This window comes from Tripterygium wilfordii, chromosome 18, assembly GCF_013401445.1.
Source record: "Tripterygium wilfordii isolate XIE 37 chromosome 18, ASM1340144v1, whole genome shotgun sequence".
Classification (NCBI taxonomy): Eukaryota; Viridiplantae; Streptophyta; class Magnoliopsida; order Celastrales; family Celastraceae; genus Tripterygium; species Tripterygium wilfordii.
This window is the reverse complement of record NC_052249.1, coordinates 12,239,707-12,265,462: the sequence shown is the minus strand read 5'-3', so window position 1 is coordinate 12,265,462 and position 25,756 is coordinate 12,239,707. Positions and strand designations below refer to the sequence as shown.

At 36.8% G+C, this 25,756-nt stretch overlaps 2 protein-coding genes across 2 annotated transcripts; one reads left to right on the top strand and one right to left on the bottom strand.

Moving 5' to 3' along the window:
• The first annotated feature begins 1,776 nt into the window (after positions 1 to 1,776).
• Positions 1,777 to 12,595, top strand: LOC119983816 (MADS-box protein AGL42-like). Its single transcript, XM_038827543.1, has 8 exons — positions 1,777 to 2,252; positions 2,334 to 2,518; positions 10,679 to 10,760; positions 11,150 to 11,211; positions 11,308 to 11,407; positions 11,608 to 11,649; positions 11,747 to 11,788; positions 12,032 to 12,595. Exons 2-8 carry the CDS (start codon positions 2,337 to 2,339, stop codon positions 12,146 to 12,148), a joined length of 627 nt encoding a protein of 208 aa, XP_038683471.1. The 5' UTR covers positions 1,777 to 2,252; positions 2,334 to 2,336; the 3' UTR covers positions 12,149 to 12,595.
• An 8,929-nt stretch (positions 12,596 to 21,524) lies between these two features.
• LOC119984134 (probable fructokinase-7) lies at positions 21,525 to 25,329 on the bottom strand. The gene is made up of 7 exons (XM_038827945.1): positions 25,149 to 25,329; positions 24,025 to 24,239; positions 23,616 to 23,828; positions 23,326 to 23,523; positions 23,046 to 23,186; positions 22,557 to 22,673; positions 21,525 to 21,917 (listed from the first exon to the last, which is right to left on the bottom strand). The coding sequence occupies exons 1-7, from the start codon at positions 25,168 to 25,170 to the stop codon at positions 21,783 to 21,785; spliced, it is 1,041 nt and encodes a 346-aa protein (XP_038683873.1). The 5' UTR covers positions 25,171 to 25,329; the 3' UTR covers positions 21,525 to 21,782.
• Between the last annotated feature and the right edge of the window lie 427 nt (positions 25,330 to 25,756).

The following is a 25,756-nucleotide window of genomic DNA, read 5'->3' as shown; positions in this document are numbered from 1 at the left end:
AGGCGTTAGAGTAGTATAAATAATAGCAACTTGGGATTTTTATTTGTTTTCGTTGGAATAAAATTGAGGAAAAATTGTATCGCTTGATCCGCCCATCCAATCATTTTTCTTTAGAAAAAATATTTATCAGAACCAATTAAGTACATGAGCAGATGTTACCCACCAATAATCATCTGGTCTTACATTTTTTAAAAGTTAAATAATGTCTTATGTCTCTAAAAAAATCATATTAGTTTATTCAAAAAAAACATATTAGCATTTAGCACACAAAAGAACATATCAAAATAAAAACAATCCTGTTTAAATAGTCTAATGAAAATGGTCTCAATTGTTCTCAATCCCATGTGGCAATCCACATCAATCAATATGCCACCTAAACTTTTTTGTCTATATAAACACGGTCATCTCTCTCTTCTCTTTCTCTCTCATTTTCTCCCTTCCACTCTCACGACATAACACCGCCACTCATCGGAGCAACAACCATGAGAAGGTCATTTCCCGACTCTCCACATCACTCATCGCCGCTCGTATCGTCGGAAAAAGACACTTAAAGGAGAAGGTCACCGCAGCACAAATCGCGTTGATCTGACCACCTCCGACAACATCTCTAGCAATTGACCACATATTTGGACTCCACACGTCGATGCACACCTTACCCACCCATTTTCCGCCCAGATTACTGTTGGAATCCGACAACCCAATGCAACATACATTGTAAGAAAACAAATGTAATCCGTCAATCCGTGCATCCAGCCACCCACAATAATGTCTCCGGCCACCTCCAGCTCTAGCAACATTGTAATTTGTTTTATTTTTTTTTTTCTTAATATTTTGGAAGTTACACTGTATTGAAAATAATGTAATAATGTGCTTGACACTCATTTGAATTAATATGATTCTAAGATAATTTATTTTACCTTGTTATTAATTATTGCTTTGTATACTATTTTTTCTCTAGCTTATATATGGCAAACACTGAAAATTACATTATTTTGATAATTTTGACAATTTATTTTCGTTTTGAAAATTTGTCAATTTACATTGTCATGAAAATTTGGCAATTTACATCTTATATTTGCATATTCTGGAAATGACATTGTTTTGAAAACAATATAAATGTAGATCCGTGTGAAAAAGAAGAAGTTATAACATGTTTGTATGAGAAAAAACAATGTAATCGTGAGTTTATAAGACCAAAAAACAATGTGCATAAAGACATAAGATAAAAGATGAAAATAGGAGAGAATATAGAGGGAGTGTTTAATTTTCAAATTTTGAATAAAAGGGGAATGGAGGCAGAAGAGAAAATTTTAAATTTCAAATGTGTTCATCCATGTCAACATACTTTTCATGTCATCAAGCTTAGGTGGCAATGCGACATGGGAATGGTAAAATTTGAGATCAAAAGTGTTGGGACAAATAACATTTTCCAAATACAATAAAAAATAAGGAAAAGTACGAGCAGCTCGCCATACAAGGGGAGCCACGTGACACTGTTTGTTCTATAGGTCGAAAAGGTCCTATGCGCAGGATAATTTGTGATGTCAAAATCTCATTGGCCTGTTGCGCACGTCATTGTACGATGATGTTGACGCGCCAATTGATACTTTTCCACATTAACTCTTTCCCATTATTTAATTCAACCCTTCTTTGGCTTTATCTCTCTTTTTCACTATTCTTAATTTTACCAAAACGAGATAATCCAAACCTAATTAGATATTTTTTAAACTAAACATCTATGCTTTTACTTTCCTTACCTTTTTTTTTTTCCTTCCTCTTTTGCATTTAATTTTATTGCCTTTTTTGTGGGGGGAGAGAAGTTGAAAGAGAAGGAGAGAGAACGATGGTATACGAATAAGGAAATTAAATCGCAGCGTTATGTGGTGTGAGAATAAAGAGATTGATACATCAAGCCATTCATCGAAAGATCCTCCGCGTTTCTGCTCCGTGAATCTTTCTAGGGTTTTTGGAAACTTTTTCTATTTTTGGTGTTAGATTTTTTATGCCTTCTTTGTTGCTTCTTTCTACCTCTTCCATTATTTCGGTCTCTGGTCTTTGATCTTGAGGTTTTACCATTGTTCGTACAAATTCTTGCCTTACTCTTCACGCTCCAAACACTGGTTGGTTTCTGCTATGTTGAGCCAATTTTGACGAATTCCAGCTTTGTAAATACTGCCAAGCGTTCAGTGCTTGCTACTTTTGTGTAAATACTGGTCAACACACAAGATTCCTAAGATTTTCGCTCATCTTCGGTGAGATTTTCTGTTGTTTTTATTGACAGTGTTAGGTACTTAGGGTTTTCCGTCTGTGACTTACGATTCACGATTATCTAGGATATGGTGAGAGGGAAGATTCAGATGAAGAAAATTGAGAATGCGACAAACAGGCAAGTGACCTTCTCCAAGCGCCGAAACGGGCTGTTAAAGAAGGCTTACGAGCTATCTGTGCTTTGCGATGCCGAAGTTGCTGTAATCGTCTTCTCACAGAAAAACAGGCTATATGAGTTCTCAAGCTCCGAGTAAGTGCTCATACATAATCCATTACTTTTTATTTGATCTTAGGTGTTTTTTTTTTTTTTACTGCATCGGAAGTTGAATCGGAAATTTGATATTTCTGTCCTTCGATGTGTGAATGCGTTATTACAGCAACAAAGCATGGGTACTTCCTCTAGTTGAGGGATGGTGTACTGCGATGTTGCTAGCCATTACTTTGTTTCGATATATTTTCTCTCGCTTTCTGCTTCTGTTCAGAATCGCATTGAAAATCAATTTTGTTTGTACTCTCTAGATTAGGAACAGTCATCACATCCTGTGGCCGTACTATCTTTGATGGACACGATAAGCTCTCTAGTAGATGTATTTCGTAGATATATGTTGCTAATATTTCTTCGGCTGGCCTTTTTTTCCTAATAAAGCAATGGCCATTAAGTTCATCCGCATCTAGGGTTCACATAGTCAGTCCATTTGTGAAAACTTGAAATAGTAGCTTCTGGTGCGTATGATTCAGCTGTTGCATTTTCAGCAAAACCACATGTGCAATGATCATCCACACAGTTTAACCTACCATAGATTTCTTGAGATGGGAGGGAATATATGTAGAAGACACAATGTAGTTTTTGAGGATTGATATAGTTCGATACAAAACTTGTGTTACTTTTGTTCTTCTAGTGCTTACTTTCACTATTACATGAGGTTAATTAGATGATGCTTGTTATCTTTGGTTTAGTTCAAACCTGGTTGAAATGAGTGATTAAATTTGAAAGGATGGTCTCAAGGGGAAATATGAAGATATTTATCATTTGTCTTCGTCCAAGGAAATTATTGCTCTATGTCTAAATAAAGTAAATAACTCTCAAGGGGTTAACGGTACTTAATTAAAATGTGTATGATATATAGCCAAACTTAGCTTAAATGAAGGAGCTTGCTAAGTTAATTTTGGCTTGCTGTTGATTTCCTGCATGTACTCTTCCTGAATCTGATTTGTGGTATGTCCTACCTTTTCTTTTGTAGTTTTTTTTTGCTTTCTGATCTTCCCCATTCTAAAATTATGATATAGCTGTCATATGATGAAGATGTAAAGTCTGTTGAGTTTTGGAGCAACATTGTTGGAAGTGACTTCCATTGGGGGTTCGCACTTCCACAGATAATGTAGACAGGGATAGGCCTCTTGATGTGTATAACTATCCTAAAACTCGTTTGTTTGTAAGTATATGCACTTAATATTAGCATTTGTTTGATATTTTATGTATCAAAATAATAAATCAAGATGTGCCATTATACTGATTTAAGTTTTTGAACTTTAGTGGATTGTTTTAATCTGTTCCCAAGGTGAGGAAGTGAGGATCAAAATGATTAATCCATAGATCATAATAGGAAGTTGAACCTGCAAGGTATCATGGTTTTGCTTCTGGACCCAATTTTATATATAACCAATGTCTTTGCTTTGTTGTTGGTTGGCGCCATGACTCTTTAGAGTGTGTTCGGATTGAGTGATTTGGGGGAAGGGAAGAGAATGAAAAAGAGGTTTCCTTTTAATTTCATTGTTTGGATAGTTTAAAAAAATAAAGTAAGGGATTTGAGGAGAATTAGGGGGAATATTTCATTAAATTTTTGTCAAAATGCTCCCTCCCCAAAATGTGGTTCATTTGTAGGGAAAGGAAGAGAAATGAGAGTTAACTTATCTATAAGTGAAAAACCTATTCCTATTTTACTTTTATACATAATATTTTAACATAAAAATAAAGATATTAAATTAGTAAATTAAATCAATTTCCTTTCCTTTCTTTTATGACGGAATGGCTATCCAAACATGAAAGAGGAAAAGTATTATACCTTCCATTATCTTCTCTTCCTTCCCTTCCCTTCCCTTCCCTTCCCTTCATTTCCCCCGAATTCCTCAATTCAAACACACTCTTAATGACTTTCTTTTTATTACTGCACAGAAAAAAAACCTTAGTTTTTTTTCGAAGCTCATAAATTATTAATTTATGATCCTTGACTTGGAGCAATAGAACAATAATATTGATTAGATAAGACAAAGAATATAACCTTTATAACCATGAGTACTAGTTTCTTTTTTCAAAAGGGATCCAAATACTACCTTCTAAACCAAGGCTCTTACTTCTCTCAATCTTGCTCTTTTTGATTTCTTAGAAATGTAAACATCCAGCCTAGATATTCGATTGACTACAGCTCAAAGATCTTTCATGGTTATGATTTAAAACTTGAAAAATGGTTTGTTCTTCTTTATGCATGATCATGGTTCTTTAAGATATTAATCAGTCTCCAATTTTATAACAAAAGACTTAACTCCTAGGCCTACCAGAACAATCTTAAAACTAAATTGCAGCAGAAAAAGGAAAATAAACATAACTACGCATAGACCTTAACAAGCTACCAAGGACACTTTAGTCTAGGGTAAAACATCTTCTTTGCTGCTGATGTTGGAGCACACATCCATCCAAGTTCCACATCGAAAATATGAGTGCGTGAGAGTGGATTTATAAGCAAGTTGGATGGACCTACTCAAAAGCTTAGCAATGGGCCACCCATTCACTTGTGTACAAAACCCATTTTAGACCCATGTAACGTGAGTTCTCCCGGTTTTGAAAATTCAACATGGTATTAGAGGGAGGTTTTGGGGATTAAATTTTCTTTTGAGACCTCCCAGCTCCGAGCACGCAAAGAGAACGTGACAAGTGACATATGTAGGGGAATGTAGGGAGTTGTGTATGAGCGGAGTATTGGAGCATACACTCAGTCAAGTCCCACATTGAAATTATGAGTGTGTGAGTGACTTTGTAAGCAAGCTGGATGGACCCAACTCATAAGTTTAAGCTTTTGAGTGAGCCACCCATCCACTTGTGTGCAAAAGCCAATTTTTTAAGGCTCATGTAACGTAGGTTCCCCCAAACCTGATTTTTTGATTGCTGAATATGCAACTCTTAGCCTAGGTTTACATACACTCAAACATAACCTCACAAGTGGGATGAGATGAGGAATGTGTTGAGTAAAACAAGTAAGAATAGAACAGACAAATACAAGAATACCCCACAATCTACTTTGTATTCAATAGATTAGGGTAAACAAGGGTTTTGGAGCAATGTTTCCTCAACAGTGGAATTATCCCAAAAGATACAGATCGACACCTAAAACAAGATACAAGAGATAGTAAAAGACTAGAGAGCTTCTGAGGACACATACATAAAAGGATATGATAATATTACAAAGTACAGACAAAATAGATAAATCCAGAAGAAGCAATTCAGTCAACACTCCCTCTGAATTGCACTTTTGGTACCACACCAAGCTTACTCCTCAAGTCACAGAATTTGTCTCTAGGTAATGCTTTGCTGAAAATGTTTGTCAGTTGCTCCTCGATCGGCTCTACAGTGCTCCAACTTGATAATTTCACCTTCAATAACCTCTCTAAAAAATTGATACTTGATTGCAATATGTTTTATCAGATTGTGGTTGATTGAGCAATTGCTATAGCAGATTTACTATCACACAGAATCTTAGTTGAACCAGCTTGAATAACTCCAATATACTCCAGAATTCTTCTCACCCATACTGCCTGTGAAGCAGTCTTAGAAGCTACTACACATTCAGCCTCTGCAGAAGATAAGGCGACACTCTTTTGCTTCTTAGAGGTCCTAGTACAGGCTCAAGATACAGTCTTCTTTGTATTCAATAGATTAAGGTTAACTAGGGTTTTGGAGCAATGTTTCCTCAACCCTGTAATAATCCCAAAAGAGGCAGATCGATACCTAAAACAGAACAACACAAGATATAGTAAAAGACTAGAGAGCCCCTGAGGACAAAGACATAAAAAGACATGACAATATTACAAAGTACTGGTAAAATGGATAAATCTAGAAGAGGCAATTCAATCAACATAATATAAGGATTTGTGTTCATAAAGGATACTTTTCGTCTAGTCAAGCGATATATTTTCCATAACAATTATTCAGTCTCTAATTTTTAGGATGATCCGGTATTTAGAATTTCTAATTCTGGTGATTTTACTTTAGAGTTTTTTTAGACTATCATAAATTCATTAGTTTTCTTTATTTTTAATGATCTTTTCAATGGTAGAGTTGCTTCACGACAATCTTGAGGTCATGAATTCAATTTATGAGAAATGGTCATTATGTTATACGGAGTAGGGATGTATGCATTATGTTTTTCCTCAAAGGCTCAACTCCGTCTCTAATGTGAAAATCTTGTGCATGAGACTTGTTTATGTTCAGTTCTCTAACACAATTTTGTGATTTTTGAAGTGTTTTTTCATAGGTTTCTATGCTAGTTAAGAGTTTGTTTAGTGCTTTAATATTGAGAAATGCAAGCTTTAACTATAGGCTATATAGTTATGCTTCTTGTTCTGAGTTAGTCCTTTTATACTCCCAACTCATGTTCTAAACTCACTCTATTTAAACTCCAAGTCATATGTGAAAAAGAGTGAAGTGTGACATTTTACTTCAATCTTTGTTTGAAGAATTATTTTCTTATGATTGTTCACTTGTTGGATCCCCATTAGTAGAGAGTTCTATGCCTTTCGTCCATGTTGGGCTCCTTTGGTGATGGTCCTATGTATCTCTCATTTGCTTTTTTTCTTCCTCTTTATTGGTGGCTAATAAACACCCTTTGAATATTTGACCTCATTAATAATCTCTTTATTTTCACTCCAAACAAGTTTACCATCACCCCATCAACAACCCCCCCCCCCCCCCTCCTCTGACACATTTTCTTTCCAACTATTTCTTGTAATTACTGTGTTTCAAGAGAAAGGCAATTTTTGTAGCTTTGGCATATGATTAATTATGGTTTAAGAATCACCCCTTGACAAACTTCTTATTTGAAGGATTGAGCTTACCTTTTCTATTATGTGAAAATTTGTCCAAAAGTTAAAATATACTCCTATAAGCTTGTAAAAATAATTTATTATGTACTTAAAATTCTTTTATTGGGTCCCTTTGATAATATGTAAAAATCAGTTAAAGTACTAGAAATGGTTAAAGGAAAAACCTCTTCAAAGTAGGATCACATTGGACACAACCCTATAGATTAAATCCTAGATACAAAATGCATAAAGTGAGATTTGAGTCACTCTTGAACTTTGAATTAGCTGATCCTAAAGTTCATTCCCTTTTATATGAGTTCCCTTGTTAGGGTTTATAAGATTTATGTATTCTATTTCAAGTGTCTCCTGTGATTGAGATCGTTCATTGACATTGTAGTTGCTAGCTCTAGTTGCAATATTAGGAAGCTTGAAAAGTATATCAATAATATGATATATGGGACAAAACATGGAAGGATTCGAAATTTTTTTTTAATTCTTTTTAACATTAGGGCTAAATTAGTAATTTGGTCATGTAAGTTTATGAAGTTCATTATATGATTCTGACAATTTCGTTTTAAAATATATCTAAGTCCTTACATTGTCCTATTTTTGAATGTCTCCAACCCATGGTGGTTTTATTTGAGAAAAAAGGAAATGATGCTGAATGACTAGAAGGCTCTATATTGAATATTAATGAGCAAATATATGTAGCAACTTGTACTTACAATCCCCAAAAGGCAAAGAAAGGGGGAAAAAAAAACCGTATAAAGTGCAAACCCGAAGACCAATCCCTCTTCTTTCCCATGTGGATCGTCTTTATTGTTGTATCCTACTTTCCATCTTCTTCGAAAGTGGTTATCTGGTGGATATGCACAGTTTGTTATAGAGGTCATCCCCTTGTTGATTTTTAGAATTATTGTCTTGGTGATGGAGATTTAATGGTGCTTTATTGGTGTGGTTATATTAGTGACTTAATGGGCGTAGGTGGGTTTTATGAGCCATGCATGTTTGAAATAAAGGTTTATGATGGTCATGGTAATTGATATTGTGTATATATGCAGTTTCTATGTACACAATTAGTGTTTGCCAATATTAGGTAGTACTTAGCCAGTAGTTGTAGTGTCCTATTAGATTTCATGAAAGCATTCTTGATTGATGTGTATATAAAACAATATAGCAAGAAATTTAAAAGTATATATCATATTGATACCTGTCTTTCATTTATTTCTCCGTTTGTCGTCTCTTGTTTAGTTTGTCTTCTTAATATGGATTGGAGCAATCAGTTTATCGCGAAAATGGAGCCCTAGCAATCATGTTGTTGTCATCTTCAGCATTGCCTTGACATGTTTATCATGTTATTATGACTGTCTAATGATAATGTTGTGTTTTACCGCAACTTAGAAATTATGTTAAAATATTGGAAAAATGTCTGCACTAGTAAGACTGCATTTTTTTTTTCTATGATTAGATATTCATTTTTATGTAGAAAGCATATGAATAATACAACCATGAGCCAGGGAAATAATGAGTAATGTAGCCCAAGACATAGAAAAAGTGAAAGTGAAGAAAGCTGAGCCTATACCAGGCAATCATATATGTGGAGTAGCTATCCTAAAAGATGCTATATTGGACATCTTGTAGAGGTCTCGTTGAGCATTGCGGTAGAAATTCCAATAATTGCCCATGCATTGGTGATATTATGCTGAAGCCACTTTCTTGTCGAAGAACCTATAGAAACTGCATATATCTTAAAATTCCCTGATCTTGTCTCCTCCCCAAAAAGTGAAGCACACACGAGTTCCTTAACCATTTTAATTATCATCACTCACTTGTTTTACACCTCTTCTTCCAATTTTTGCAATATACTGTTCTTTCATTAATTTTCCTCTTGGAAATAGACTTCCATGAAGAACTTCTCTCTATTGAAATTACATGTTTGACCCTACTTTAGGTCACTTGGTTGTTTGAGCTACTCCAGGCCCTCCAAAGTTTCTTTTGTAAAGTATTTTTAGGAGAAGACTCCAAGTTTCTAGATTGCATTTTGATCTTCGTGGGAGACGTATTTCTATATAAACCTTTCTACTTACAAACTTCAGAATACATAAAAACAATGCATTAATTCCAACAAACTGCTGCGCAAGAAGTCCCTTTATTTGGAATCTTCCTACTGGGTGTGGGATGCAAATTAATATCAAAAAAAATTCTTATAAAAGGAATGATAAGAAAAAAAAATACAACTGTCTGTTATATTCTTGTCTCTTGATGTACTTGTTATATTCTTCTCTCTTGATATATTGTTAAATAGTGTACTGGAAATAGCATACCTAAGCTTTTATTTATCATCTTGATATGACAATGGAAGGTCTTGGCCTCTTGGTAGGTAATGGAACTGGTAAGAAATTTTAGGAAGACAATTGGGTGGGAAATACATCTTTAAAAATCATGTTCCCTAGACTTCATAACATATGCAGACTGCAGTGACAAAGAAGCCCTCATTGAAAAAATGGGGGGTAATTGGATGGAAGTAGGAATGAAACTTATCTTGGAGGAGACATTTGTATAGCTGGGAGGATGCTGTGGTGGATCAGCTACTGCCTACTAGATATAGGGTCCATTAGGAGTGTATTTTTTTTTGACCTTGTGCAGTGAGATAAGACGAGTTCCGAAACTGTGGTGAGGTGATGTGAGTTACGTAATAAAAAAGTGTTCGGTGCGTCACTAATAATACTGTTCAAAGGGCTATTTTTCCAGTTGTATAATGTATGTGCCATGGTTATTTCCTATAACCAGGGCTTCTCTTTTATTTTAGTGTACTTTAATGTTTTAGCAATTTAAAATTTTAATTGATATGTAATCTCACTTTTCCTCAGCTACAAGAGGAAAATTTTTTTTAATGAATTTCAAAGGTACCAATCTCTTTCATGGAAAAAAAAAAAAAAAAAAAAACTCTATATATCAAGTAATGAAAATGTGAACTATGATAAAAAAAAAATGTCTTGATATTTACTAACAGATATACTTGTCATCCTGAAGGATGGTCTTTTCTACTTCTTTAATCCTGTACCTTACTTTATCATGCAAGAATCTTTTATTTGAATTAAAATATTTGGAATGAGAATTTCAAGGAAATTGAATCATGCATGGAGTTTCAGAAATATTCACGACTTATGTTCATGTTTTCTGTGTAATTCTATGCACTCTCTACAGGTCCTAAAATTGCTACATTAAATTCTACTTGCTGTATAATATAGGGTCTAGAGTTTATAGTACGATTGCATTCTTTATCAAAAGAAAAAGGTAATGGTTGTTGATTTGTATGGTGTTTTCAATGCTTCAGCATTCTCAAAACGATAGAACGTTATCATAAGCATGCAAAAGAAGGGCAAAACAACCAGACTGATGGGGAAAAGTATACGCAGGTTAGACCTAATTGCTTTCTTCAATTGTATCCTTCTACATATGACAAAGCATTTTTTCCATTAAATATTTCTCGAAATGTGGCTTTCATGCATAGATGCTCTACTTCCCTTGATGAAGTTGGTACTAGATGGTGTATAAAATTGCAAAGTCTGTATTCTTTTGGCCTTTTGATCAAGTCAATTCCGGTATAAACTTCCATGGACAATGCTACCTCAAGATAAGCTTGAAAACATTATGTGCGTGATACCCTGATAATCTAATCCTTGGGGAGATGAGCTTTAGCTCTTGAATAACAGTATTTCTAGTTAACCACCTTAATTAAATCGATATCCTTGATCTTCGTTTTACGGTTTCAATTTGATTTCCTGATGAAGCTTTTCTGATGCAGCAATTGAGGCTTGAAAGTGCAAGCTTGGCCAATAAGATTGAGCTATTAGAAGTTTCTCAAAGGTAATTTCCTTTGATACTTTTAAATGTTGTGCATGTGATAGGACTATAGGATCCAGTATAAATTTTTCTAAACAAAAAAAATAATTTGTGCCATAGGAGGTTTCTAGGACAAGGTCTAGATTCATGCACAATTGAAGAACTCCAAACAGTTGAAAATCAACTGGAACAAAGTTTAAGCAATATCAGGGCAAGAAAGGTACATTACTCACTACTCCTAGGGTGCTTCAAGAGCACTAATTTTCTTTTGTGTCTGCATATGGTTATGTTAAATTTGTGTCCATGATCTTTGCTCTCACGTTTTGCTTGTCTTTTTCCACCATTTTTGCGAAACCAAATGTTATGTAATTAACTGATCAAATGCTAATTAACTTTTGGAATTGTTTAATTATTATTCAGACTCAGCTATTCGTGGAGCAGATTGATCAACTAAAAGCAAAGGTAGTCAAAACACCATGAAAGGTCGAAAATGTATCTTTACGGCTTTAACTGTTTCAGTAAATTTTTTTAATGGGATAATTATTGTCTTTGCATTTAGGAAAAACTCTTGTTGGAAGAGAAGGCAAGATTATGTGAAGAGGTGAATATTCCTTTTACTTATTTTTCTCTTTTTACCTTCCAATTCCAGCTATATCTTTTCCATTTGGTCTTTGCATAATTTGAGGTCTTGTGTATAAAGTTAACCAATGCCCATGCAAATTGTTTGGGATGTCTTTAATGTCGATGATGATGAAATTTGTGGGCTAACTTTTCTTAAACCATCCCTAACCTCGCTAGTATTCGTTTGACGAATGTCGGCTGAATGTAATATAACTCATGGCAGCAATCAACTAAGCAGAAAGAAGATGCAACCAACTGCGCCCGAGGTAACAAATATTCAGAAGTGGAGACTGAATTGTTCCTTGGATTACCAAAAGTGCACTGCTCCTATCAGTGTTAGCTGAATAACCAAAATATGATCTGTTCTGCACCTCATCAATTCCTAAAGTCTACATCCAATAAGTATTCTTCACATTAGGGGATACAGCGCATCAGAAAACAAAAACAGGTATAATAATCCGTGAGTATTGTCCATAAAATCCCTCTTCTTCAGTTTTTTTTTTCCCTTCTTGTGTTTTTAAGCCTTTATTTACTATCTAATTACTAGCTAGCATGTATATCACTATTAGTGTGGACTTGGTTGAAAAGGCCATATAGGGCGACCAAGTTTCTCTTCATTTATACTAATGATCCGGCTCCATAAGTTACCCTGGGCTCAATAATCATTCTATGACATTGTTACATTTTGTACCGGCAATGTATGCATACACACACATTGGACTTCCTGTTTATATTTTAGTGGTTCTGTGTCGTGTCTAGAGTAATTTCACTAGTTCTGTCTTCTTTATTTCCCTGAGATAAGTGCTGTGTTCTTCTAAATTACATTGATCTGGTATGTAGAAATTAGAATGACAATTGAAGGTAATTGGTTTGTCATTGCTTATGTTTACCTGCCCTTGACCATACGCGGCTCGTTCTGTGGACCATGCCCTGCTAGTTTTGGGCACGCGGGATGTTACAAATGGTCCAGAGTTTGATAGATTTAAGTTAGATGTAATCAAATTTGTTTTTTTACTACTTGGTGCAATCGAGTTTAGGCCTTTAGAGAAAGTACCACCATGGGGTCCAGGCTTCGATGTTTGCTCATGCATTCTTGTTCCCGTTGAAGCCCGCGCACAAGAATGTGTTGCAAAATGGAGAATGTGTTTTGGGCTTGGCCCGAGCTCGGAGCTTAGTAGACATCTGACATTGTGCATGAGGCTCACTTATGCTCATGCGTACTAGACCCAATCTGAAGCATTACATCAAACAGGGAACTGCATGTAGAAAGAATAAACATCTCCCAATTGTCACATTGATACTTAAGAAGCAAAATAATAGGTATTGGTATCATCAGCTAATTAGTTATTCTGTACGGTGGTAGAAATGATGATGTTTCTCCTGTATAAATTGTATAATGCTTCACCCTCGTATATAGGGCAATAAAAGAACAACAAAATAGAGTTCTGTGTTGGGTGTTGGAATATACCCTCCCCCTCCCCCCTCCCCATCCCCTCTCTCTCCCCCCTCTCCCTCTCCCTCTCCCTCACCCTACCGCTGTCCCTCTGCCCTAGCTCTCTCTCCCTCTCTCTCTCTCTCTTCCCCCTTTAGCTCTCCCCCTCCCTCTCCTCCTCTCTCTCTCTCTCCCTCGCCCTACCGCTCTCCCTCCCTCTCTCTCTCCCTACCCCTCCCACTCCCAATCCCCCTCCCTCTCTCCCATGGCTTGTACTAGGAAAGAAAAGGCTTGTATAAAAAAATCTCTGTTCAACGAGAAGATTAGGATTCCCTTTTATTCTTTGATAGGATGAGTGGAAAGCATCTGTTTGTGGTGTTTGGTAAAAGAATTGGGTTATTAAACTCTAGTTTTACTATTAACGCGTGTATTTTTTAATGAATGATGTTAGGAATGTAACACGTATCGATCTGGGCTTATGTTTCCTCGAAAGGCGACCCTATATACAAAATACTAGACTGAGATTTGGGCTTTGGCCCCAAATGTAGCGGGACTACATGAAATTTACTTCCACCTGGGACCACATCCAAGTCCCTTCAATTGTTTCTATTCCCTTATTTGGGTCACCGACTCTCCGTGAAGTCCAAATGAAACTTGTCCTTCATGTCCTCTAAGACTAAGAAACTGTTGGTGTAAGAAGATAAGCGAGATTAATCCTATTTGGTTTTTGGTATGGGATACTAACCCGGATAAATGTGTAAAAAAACCCTTATCCCACTTTCGTCTAACTAGGTGCGAATTTAAAAATATTTAATGGCAAAGAATCATCACCTGCGTGTCTGCATCTGTTCTTTCACTAATTGTACAGTTTCGTCCTATATTTCGGCTCCGTTTGGCACAGCGAAAAAATTGATTTTCAATGCTAGCGAAAATGTTGTGAAAAATATGCTGAGCTTAAAGCTGTGAAATATGTTGTGAGGTGTTTGGTGAATTAAAAACTGACGCTAGCGGAAAAACTGTTGAGTAATAATCATTTGTTAATCATTTTGTTATTAAAGTTAATTTAATAAATATAATTTATTATTGAAATTAATTTAACTATATTAGAATTTTTTTTATCAAAATTGAAAATTTTAATTAGTCAAATAAATAAAATAATAAGTTTTTATATGAAGATCATTAATGTGTATTTTATTTATTTTATAAATATTAAATTAATTTTTATAATATTAATTATAAATATTAAATTTATTGGCAAAAATATTTATAAAACTAAATAATATATTAAATATATATGATTAAGTTGTGGGACCCACATTAAATTATGTAAAAAGTCAAAAAATAATGATGGGGGTGGGTCCCACAACAGAAAAATGAAAAAAAAAATAAAGGAGGCAGCGGAACTGGGAGCTTCTTTCTGGCCAGCGGATCCGCTGGCCGTTTGTGGCCTGTTTGGCACCGCGGAGCCGCCCTGCCAAACAGGCACTTCAATTCTAATAACGTACTTTTTGCTGATTTTAATAATCTCTGTTCAACATTGTCTGGTTTGAAACAACGTCGCTGGCTCACCTGCAGGGAAACTGCACAACATGAGTATATGTTCTTAACTACATGATATATGTTCGTAGCTTTGACTGAAAGCGAAAAGAAAGTTAGCCAGATGAAACCACTCCTTTATCAACCAAAGAAAACAAACAAATTGATCATCAACTTCATATTTAAAAATGAAAAGCAACAGTTCTACATCATTCACAAGTGTACAAATGCTTATAAAAAACAAGGCTAACAAAGAAAGTGATTGATATGAAGAAAGAATCAATCAAGTATACCACAACTAAACCATATACTTGTGCAACGCTAAAGTACGCTGGTGGTCACCATCCGTTACAACCAGGTCAAATTTTTGTTCAATTGGCCAGTACAGGACCAGCCTAGGTTAATAATTCAAGATCACCCATTCTTCCAGACATTCTAGAATTTGGAATATGATCACCAGGAGCAACTTGATTCCAACAGATGTTAAGCTCAATTTATGAATCATAGGATGATGCAAGGAAGAATAAAATATATTAATTTTAAAGCAGTGAAACTAAAATGGCAGTGAAGCACTCAAACTTAGTTCTACATCCAATATCTTACAAAAGAATAATAGGTTACATTATTATCAAGGGAGAACATAACATTGCATCGACATCTCAAGAAATGCCACAAAACCATAAGCCAGCACCATACCACTGCCACTGCTATCCCAAACACACGGAGCAAAAGGGAAGAAAAAAAGGCTCCATATAGAGCAGGGATTGTCAATTGCAATTAAAGCTAGAATCGCAATAAAATTGCTCCATGATAGTATCAAACATTTTCATAATTTAATTTTCAATGGCAATTCTTTAGGTAAATAAGAGAAGGGGCCCCAAAGGAAGTGTTGTTGAAGAACAAAAAAGCCATCAGTGATGTTCATGAGTCATGACCATCAAAATCAGACATTGCACAGATCTAAAGAACAATCCTTCAAAAGCCAACACGTGCCCCCATCTTATCTCCCTCACATTTGATTATTTAAAAGTCAATCAATCAAGAAATATGCAGAATTGGAATAGAGCTTTCAACAAAAAATGATGCGAATCATCTAAAGAGAAATGATGTTGTTGAACCAGTTTCTACTTGAAAGATAATATGACATAATACATACACGAGTATCAATAAGAAAAAATGTGAAACAGCAATTTGTATAACCAGCTATAGACAATTGAAAGAACACGGAAAAATAAAATTGACTAGTATGTAAAGAGTAGAGAGACGGACTAACATATGTACCCAGAAACTCACAGCTTCAGCATTAAAAAGATCTGACATACTGCTTCTAAACTTCTAGTATCAGCATTCAAAATAATCAAAACCCACATTAGCAGCACCACCACCAGGAGCCTTTGTGAATGCGGGTGCTTCATCTTAGAGGAACTCCATTCACTGTTGGTACAAAATCAACCAACATTTCCCCAAAGCAAATAACCAGTGAATAGTTATCACCTCCTTCCACATTTGAAGCATTTTGGTGGTCACCTGCATATAAGTAAACCCTCTGAGTCAATATCAACTATGGGACAAATAGCATTGGAGCAACAATCGTTCCCATTGAAAAGGCCACCAGCAGTGATTGTCCTTGGCCAGGGGAGAAATCTTGGATCAGACTTTGATTAAGCCTTGACAAGGATGTTAAATATTTAGTTGGGTGCCATGAGACACCCCGGTCTCTGATATCCCACAAGATGAATGGTCCAGTACCATAGACGAAGGACATCATTTGACCTCATGAAGAATCTTTTCGAGCTAAACCTTGAGGTCCAGTGAGCTTTTATTTCCCTCTATCCTTTCTTTGGCACACTTCTGAATACATTGTAACGAAGTTTGCAACACATCTTTGAAGTTTTTTGAAAGAATTTATTATTTATCATAAAAATCAGCCTAAGGCATTTTTATTGATCCTCTTTTGAGCACATATGTTGGTACGCATCAATTACATCCAGACAATACAATGGCATTTTGAACAATAAAGATACCATCAGTCTCCTTTTAATGACAAGTGTAAGTGGTCATAGAATATTATGTCCCCAATTTCAGAGGCAGAGTGATAAGATATTTACATTCCCAATACCAGAAGCAGAGAATAAATCAAAAGGGATTGGGAGATAAAAACTTTAAATGGTTAAACAAAAACCCCCACTCACTACATCTAAAGATGTTTTTCCACATCCTAGTCTTGATTTACTGCCAAACTTATTATCCATCCACCAATTGTTTATCGCACCTTTCCCACGGTACCATCCACCAATTGTTTATTCCCAATTGATTTTCTCTTACTCATGTGTTTGCATAGAATTGTGCACGTAGGATGGGTGGGGGAGAACCATCCTAGCTTACATTCTCTCCTTATTCACTCAGTTTCTCATATCTAGGATATGCAAGAACTGAAACGTGCACGTAAGACTATGATAAAATGAAATTGTATGTAGAGTTTGTGCTATTTTTTCAGTTAGATTCGTTAGTTTCTGAAAACTACATTTTACATTGCACCATGAACATCAAGTATTCTCTTCAAAGACCATGTACAGCAGACACAGTCAACACACCAATGAGATAGAAAAAATATGATACAGAATCACATAACTGCCAAGAGTTGGAAATTTTTACTTCATCTGATCACAAACAAGCTTAGTGACATAACTGTGGAAGAATGAAATATTTGCACCATCAACAAAAAAAATTCCATGCAAGGAATTTGACAGCTTCATCTAATAACTAACCCAGGGCCACAAGCTAGTAAAACTCTAAATAACAGCCAACAATGGAATGTAGTCCCAGCAATTAACTAAATTTGTGCATTTGAGAGCGGTGTTGCATAGAGCGCTTACCTTAGGAGTAGAGGAGGATGCTCTACCTGGGTTCAGAGCTTCCAATCAACTTTTTAGTTCCTCAAGTCTCGTAAACTGACTGTTACTGCGTTCTTGAACCTATTTATAATAATAGTGTTAAAATCAATTCATAAAATATATCATTCTCAATCAGTATTGAGTAACAGTACATGCCAATTGGTTTAAGTCTTAACATAGCTTCTGCTTAATCTCTTCCTCATGCTTCACAGCCTTTGATGCTGATTCCCAAACCTTACGGCATGATGAAATGATATCAATGAGACTTATTATGTTATGAACATGACGGACTAGAAATGAAAGAGGCACCCAAGTACATAGCAATGAGTGATGATGTATAGGTTAATAGGGAATAAAGATTGTCACTAGCGATAAACTTGATGTAAAAAACAAAAACAAGAATGGACAAACCTTCCGTGCTTGTCAACACGGACTTTTCAATTGACATCTCTATTTTCTTTCTTAAGAGTTCAAGGCTTGACGGATCCACCACAAATAAAATCAATCTAAAAGTCACTAAACAGGTCAACTTAAGGAAATCCTACTAGATTTAAAAAAAATTAAAAAAAACAGTGCAAGAATAGCCAATGAAAATACTTCTGCTTCAACTACCAGCTTTCTTAGGTCCAGCCGTAAATTCATCTCCATTGTAATATTTGTAACCCCAGCTCAACATCACACATTTTTGAATAATTCTCTTCAATGTATCTGCAGCAAAGTGCCTGCGAAGCTCATACATAATATGCTACTTAATAAATTAGTAGCAGGAAACTCAAAGAGCAGCAAAAGAAACAAATCACTTACCCTATCCGGATTACAATCTTTTGTCCATTTTTCAGAATAACTTATTACAGTTCTAAAAAATCCAAGCATAAAACCATGAAGATTGAGTCTAAATTGATATTTGAATAGAGACATCTTAAACCAATGTGTGCCAATACTAATGTCATACACCACTGTTAATCCCTTGCCACAAATATTTGTGACAGGCTACGTGGATCATAGTCAAAACTCTTAGGAGTCTGCCATGTAGATTCTTTATCAACATTCAACTTTATAATCATAACTCTTAGGAGTCCACCATGAAGATTCTCTACTTTTGGAAGCAAGTCAGGCATGTAGATGAGCCCACCATGTCGATTCTCTACTACAAATATTTGTGACAGGTTACATGGATCTTAACAAAACTCTTAGGAGTCCCGCACGGAGAGCAGTCCATCATGTAGTTTCTTAATCAACGTTCAACTTCATAATCTTGAACTGAACTACTTTTGGAAGCAAGTCAGCCAGCAAATGCCACAAATCTAAATTATTCAACCATTGTAGTAAAATATATCACCTCATAGACGGACCTTTTTAGCTGTTTTCAAGCCTACCAGCTAAAGGAAACCAAAGGCATAACCATGAATGGATCTTCTAAGAAGTTGCTGCTAGCACAAACTCTCTCTCTTTCGTTAGATCTCATTTTCAGTTCAGATATACGTCAAAACTCGCTAAGAATTAAACATTAAATGTTGAACTCATTTTCATTGGAGTGCTTGATATTTCTGTTGCCATTGGAGTTGCTCTTAGGTAAACTAAGGACTAAAGCTTCTTGTGTTGTTCTTCAATGTCAACTAATACTTTAATTGGAAGTCCTGCAGTCCTGTACTCCTGTTACTTTCACTTTGGATTGTTTTGTCAAAAGGAGACACGGAATTGAAGTTTGCTTACTCATGGCAAGGCAACTAGACTATTTCGACAGGCAAATGAAAAGTTCAGATCAGCAACTAAGGCGATGAAAAAACATAACAATCAACCAGAAGCAGAAAAACTTACTTCGGTAGCTGAAGTTGCTCTTCCTCGATTATCTGAATGCATGAACACAAAATCACAATCAAACTCAAATACATTACCCGATCAAACGAACAAAAAAAAAAGCATAAATGCATTCATATATGTAAAAGTACGGAGATACCTTCTCGGTATAGGCGATAGCAGAGGCCTCTCTAGGGACGCCATCTGGTCCGATCTCTGGTTCGAGAGAAGGAGCCATTACCGCGAAATTCGAATTCGATCAAAAAGAAATAAACGACGCCATCTGATCCGATCTCTGGTCGGAGAGAAGGAGAGAAGGAGCCATCACCGCGCAATTCGAATTCGATCAAAAAAGAAATAAACGATTGATTTCCTCTTTCGTTGAATTAAAACTCTACGCAAATCTAAATCTTCAATGTCGTAATTGCAAAAACTAGTGTGCATGCTTCCTCTTGAGCGGCAAAAGTGGCCTAAGACTCGTGATTCGTCCCAAACGTTACACCGCCCGTCAATTACGACAGCGTTTAGTCGTTTGCCACAAGAGTGTGTGAAGATGATGAATACCCGCCACACATTGAAAACCCAGGTTGACAATAGGAGGTTTGTCCTCCCTTATAAGCTAGACTCCAAACCCACCAAACCTTGCGAGCCAGGGTCACATAGCCTTGCCAGGTCACTTACCGCCCCACAAACCCACCAAACCTTGCGAGCCAGGGTCACATAGCCTTGCCAGGTCACTTACCGCCCCAAGCCTCCCAGGTTGACAATAGGAGGTTTGTCCTCCCTTATAAGCTAGACTCCAAACCCACCAAACCTTGCGAGCCAGGGTCACATAGCCTTGTCACATAACCTTGCCAGGTCACTTACCGCCCCAAGCCTCCCAGGTTGACAATAGGAGGTTTGTCCTCCCTTATAAGCTAGACTCCAAACCCACCAAGCCAAACCTAGCCTTGCCAGGTCACTTACCGCCCCAAGCCTCCCAGGTTGACAATAGGAGGTTTGTCCTCCCTTATAAGCTAGACTCCAAACCCACCAAACCTTGCGAGCCAGGGTCACATAGCCTTGCCAGGTCACTTACCGCCCCAAGCCTCCCAGGTTGACAATAGGAGGTTTGTCCTCCCTTATAAGCTAGACTCCAAACCCACCAAGCCAAACCTAGCCTTGCCAGGTCACTTACCGCCCCAAGCCTCCCAGGTTGACAATAGGAGGTTTGTCCTCCCTTATAAGCTAGACTCCAAACCCACCAAGCCAAACCTCCCTTATAAGCTAGACTCCAAACCCACCAAGCCTTGTGAGCCAGGGTCACATAGCCTTGCCAGGTCACTTACCGCCCCAAGCCTGAGCCTTGCGAGCCAGGGTCACATAGCCTTATAAGCTAGACTCCAAACCCACCAAGCCTTGCGAGCCAGGGTCACATAGCCTTGCCAGGTCACTTACCGCCCCAAGCCTGAGCCTTGCGAGCCAGGGTCACATAGCCTTGCCAGGTCCAGTGGATCTAGGGCTTTCCCAGTTACTTATAACGACCTTTTTCCTTTCTTTTTTTTTTTACGGCATTTTTCTCTTTTCCAACCCGCCCACAATGGACACGACCCACTGTCTGCTAAGCCAACTCCACAAAGGAATGGGCTCTGGGGTAGGCCCGCCTACGATAGTGCCAGTCCACGGGCCTACACGCAGGCGCGTGCACTCTCAATGAAAGCACCAATGATGAATACCCGCCACACGGGATGGGGGCCCAAGTCTAGCATCACAAGTTTGGGCCTAACTCTCTATTGAAAACCCAGGTTGACAATAGGAGGTTTGTCCTCCCTTATAAGCTAGACTCCAAACCCACCATCTTCCGATGTGGGATTCTCATCAGAAGACTGAAGCGCGCAACTGTGGGCTTGGGCCATGGCCCAGATGATCGGGCCGGCCCCGAACAAGCTGATGGATCGTGAATTGGTGTCCAGTTTGATCGTAAAATGCACAGAAAGTCAACCAAACCAATTGACGACAGCTTGCCCAGTAGTCTCAAACGTCGTTGAGATCGAGCCGCTCCATGATCTGGAATCATATTGTAGATTTCAAAGCTGCAACTCTGTTTTATGACTCTATGGAACAGAATGTTACAACATTTAATTGGGAAAAGGTTCTCAAGTACAATCAGCCAACCAGGAGAAAATTGGCTCACTGAACCTTTTTGTTCATAAGCCTAAACAGAAAAAATGCAACTAGCCAAAGAGAGAAAAGCTCATTGTGATCCAAAAGCAAGGGAACTCAAAACTACATGCATGGTATAGGAAGGCACAAGAATTTGGACATCTTTGTTACTATCAAGCAGCTGCTTTGGATAAGAGTTGTAGGACCGCTTGTCTTGTTGGCAATGCAGGAATTGCGCCTCTCTCTGTTGTTGTGATGGCGCCACAGGCATTAGCAAAAAGCAATGCTTCCCTTAACCGCTTCTCATCCTGTTAACAGAGATACGAACAAATGAACATTCGATATATGCTGAAACCAGACCGTCCTTTTTCTTATTATCATACCAGTAATATAAATATTGATGACAACCTAATTGGATATTTTGTAACTGCTCTTCTGTTGTTCAAGGATCAATTTTCAATACTAAGGAATACACACCTCTGATGCAAACTTACGCTAAACATCCTCAATGACCACATAATAGCTTGCAATGCAAAATCTACATGCATACAGCACCCTGATCACTACTTCTCAGTCCACCAAGTATGTGGCCACTGACTGCAGTACCATGTTGTTTTCATTGTTATGTAACATGGTTTTTGAGACAATATTGCAAACAGCGCCAGACATCAATTCAAGAATGGCAGACGTGAAACTATGCGTAATGAAATTCCTAAAACTGCAGACAAGATAAATACTGGGTGTGATGAGTGTAACATTATTTAACAGTGAGAAAGGTTACGGCCTTTCGGGTGTTCTTTTCATAATATCTCAAAATTGCAAATATAATTCTTGAACATGCATTACAGCCCACTAGAGATCATCAAAAAAATAAAGTTAAAATAGAACAATTGAACGAAAAGGCGTAATCAAGCAAGTTTAACAGTTCATGTAAGAAATATGGGTACCCGAAACAGATTTACGTCAGAAGCTAAGTTGTTCAATATCCCACTGACAAATGCATCCCCGGCACCAGTTGTGTCAATAGCTTTCACTTTGATACCAGGAACCCTTCCCTTGAATTCCTGCAGGTAATGCTTATCTATGTTAATTGATGATTAAGTCATTTGAATGGAGTGTAAAAAACTTGACCATGTATATTTACTGGCTCACTTTGTACAGGCTGCAAAAACAATGACTACTAGCCAATGTATGTACATTGGTTCCAGAACGTTATAGATAGTCAATTAGATAACCAAATATGTTAAGGTTCCTAATTCTGAAAATCCAGTGCCATGATTCAGACTAGAAATTAATCAGATTCTTTCATGGTTCGGCTAAAAGAACAAAAAATAAGTTGTTTCTTAACTGGATCCAATGAAAGTCCAGGAATGAAGAGTGATCAGGATTTAGGACATACTGGCATGCAGCGAGAAATATAGATGCGATTATCTGACCTGGGTGTAGTATCTACAACCTTCTGATCCTTCAGTTACAATCAAAAGCTTAAGATTAGGATGGAAAAGCTTCTCCAACACCACGTTATCATCATTAGGATCATCACCTCCAGTTAAGAATGAAATTTCGTCCTCGTTTATCTGCCATTTCATAAGACAACCAATAATTAATTTCTTATACAATTAAAATACCAATTGTAATATCATATTATAACAATTAGCTACTACATATAAATGGAGAGAGAAAATAGTTTTTAATCTCAAAAGCTCCACAATATACCTTAATAATATCCGCTTGATCCCATATACTCATTATGTTCTCCCTTGCAGCTTCTGGTGATGGCCATAATGCCAATCTCAAGTTTGGATCATAAGAAAGGATACTACCAGACTTCTTGGCAATGCTAATTGCAGCATGTTGAGCCGACCTGCATGGTTCCGCAATCAAACTGATAGAACCATAATGAAAGATCCTGGCCTGCAGTAGATATAAAATAGAAAAAGAAACTTGCCAGAATTAGTAAATCTTGGTCCACATCACCCAGTGAAAGCATCAAAACTGAAATTGACCTGCTTAAGAAGGTTTATATCAAGTTCTGCTTCATGAAGAAGCATATCTGCACTTGGATGACGAAAAAACAAGAATTCACGTTCACCATCAGCTCTAAGAGTGACAAATGACAGAGCTGTCCTGGCAGTAGGTTCGTATCGAACACCGGAATTGTTGACGCTATTTTGCTTCAAAATGTCAGACAACATGTACCCAAATTCATCATCACCAACCTGACATACAACACAAAATTTATGAAAAGAAAATAGATTGAGAAAAATTTGGTTTTCAAGTACTTCCATGCATCCACCGAGTTTCTAGTATAACTTTCATCATAAAAATCTGCTTTGTATCAGAAGTCAGAGAATAGAAAGGAGAATGTAACAAAATTAGCATCAGTATTTCATTAGACAGAGTTTTCAAATGCACCTTGCCTATAAATGCTGATGAACCTCCAAGTCTAGATATGCCAACAGCGACGTTAGCAGGAGCACCGCCAGGAGCCTTTGTGAATGCAGGTGCTTCAGCTAGAGAAACTCCATTCACTGTTGGCACAAAATCAATCAACATTTCCCCAAAGCAAATAACTAGTGAATAGTTATCATGGGACCCTCCTTCCACATTTGAAGCATTTTTATGGTCACCTGCATATAAGCAAACCCTCCGAGTCAATATCAACTGCAGGTTTAATTTGGCAAGCTTGGCCAAGTACTTAAAAAAAATAATGACAATTATAAACTGCATTCTATCATGCTATTCTAGATCACTCTTTCTGCTTGAAAGCATCTTGCAAGGTCATCCAGATTAAATAAATAAGAAAAGGTTGATTCACACAAATACATTCCCAGGTGTCTATGAAGCTCACAAGAATCCAATCGCTCAAAAACATTGTATCCATAAGCATATAAGAAACAAAGATATGTAAGCACCCAAGGTGTTTTGTGTCCTGGAAGACGATACTGACAACTCCCTGTATAAACTATAGATGCAATTCAGATTTTAAGGTTTTCCCAATAAGGTCCCTTCAGTGTTCCTAGATCATGTACCAAATTCCCGCATCTACAAGGAATTATAATTCTTGAACCCAACTGAGACAAAAGACATATTATCTGACGTAAGTCATATTTGATATGCCTCTCACCACAGAAAGAAACCCAGTAAAAAAAAATTACATTAGCTAATTTACACATTGTGTGGGTCTTATAAGACCACTGTTTGGTCACCATAAAATGGAAGGAAGTTTCTACCAAATAATTCATTTGCAATCCAATATGATCTAGACTAGATAGAACAACAACAACCATATTAAGTATGAAGTATGATCCATTATCAGAAATCTCGTCGGACACAATCAGAAGCTCCCAATAGAGAGAAAGAAAAAAGATAAAACAAGGAAACCCATTATCAGATATTCACAAAGAGACAATCTTGAAATCACAAAACCCGCAAAAACCCAGATATGAAGTCACCGAAAGAAATTACCAAGATTGAATCAAGAACCCGGTAATCGTGCTCACAAATAGCTAAAAGATAAAGGACAATAAATTAAGAACCTGAAGCATCATTAGCAGCCATTTAAGCGCCTAAAGAACGAGTTACCGCAACAAGAATTGCAGCGAGAGAGAGGGGGAGATAGAAAGAGAAAGAGATTCAGAAGATTGTTTGAGTTGGGTTTGATACCAATAATGAATATAAGGAAGAAGAAAAATGGTGGTTGTAAATCTTTTAATGATCGTTGAAGGATGAAAAGCTAATTAGTAGCCACCTCGGAAATAAAGGGGAGGCCGTCCTCTTTTTTTATTATTATTTTTTGTTCTTACATTATTAATAAGTTTTTTTACCAAAAATGAAGGGGCATACTTTAAGTGAGAATATAAAAGTTATCACGTGTATGTGCTTTCATTGTTTATTTTTCGAATATTAGTTTTGTTTATACATTTATCTTATTAGCATGAGTGTGATATCTCCTGATTAAAATTTCTTTTTACAAGAAAAAGGGTGGAGAATTCTAACACAATTCGAATATGGTTAGTAGGGGAATATAGACTATTTTTATTGCTACACTATCTACTCATTGATTATTGTGTAGTTATAACTGTGAAGAGTATAATCTCACATGGATTTGATATAACTTAGTCTAGTGATTGTAGATCCTAAAATC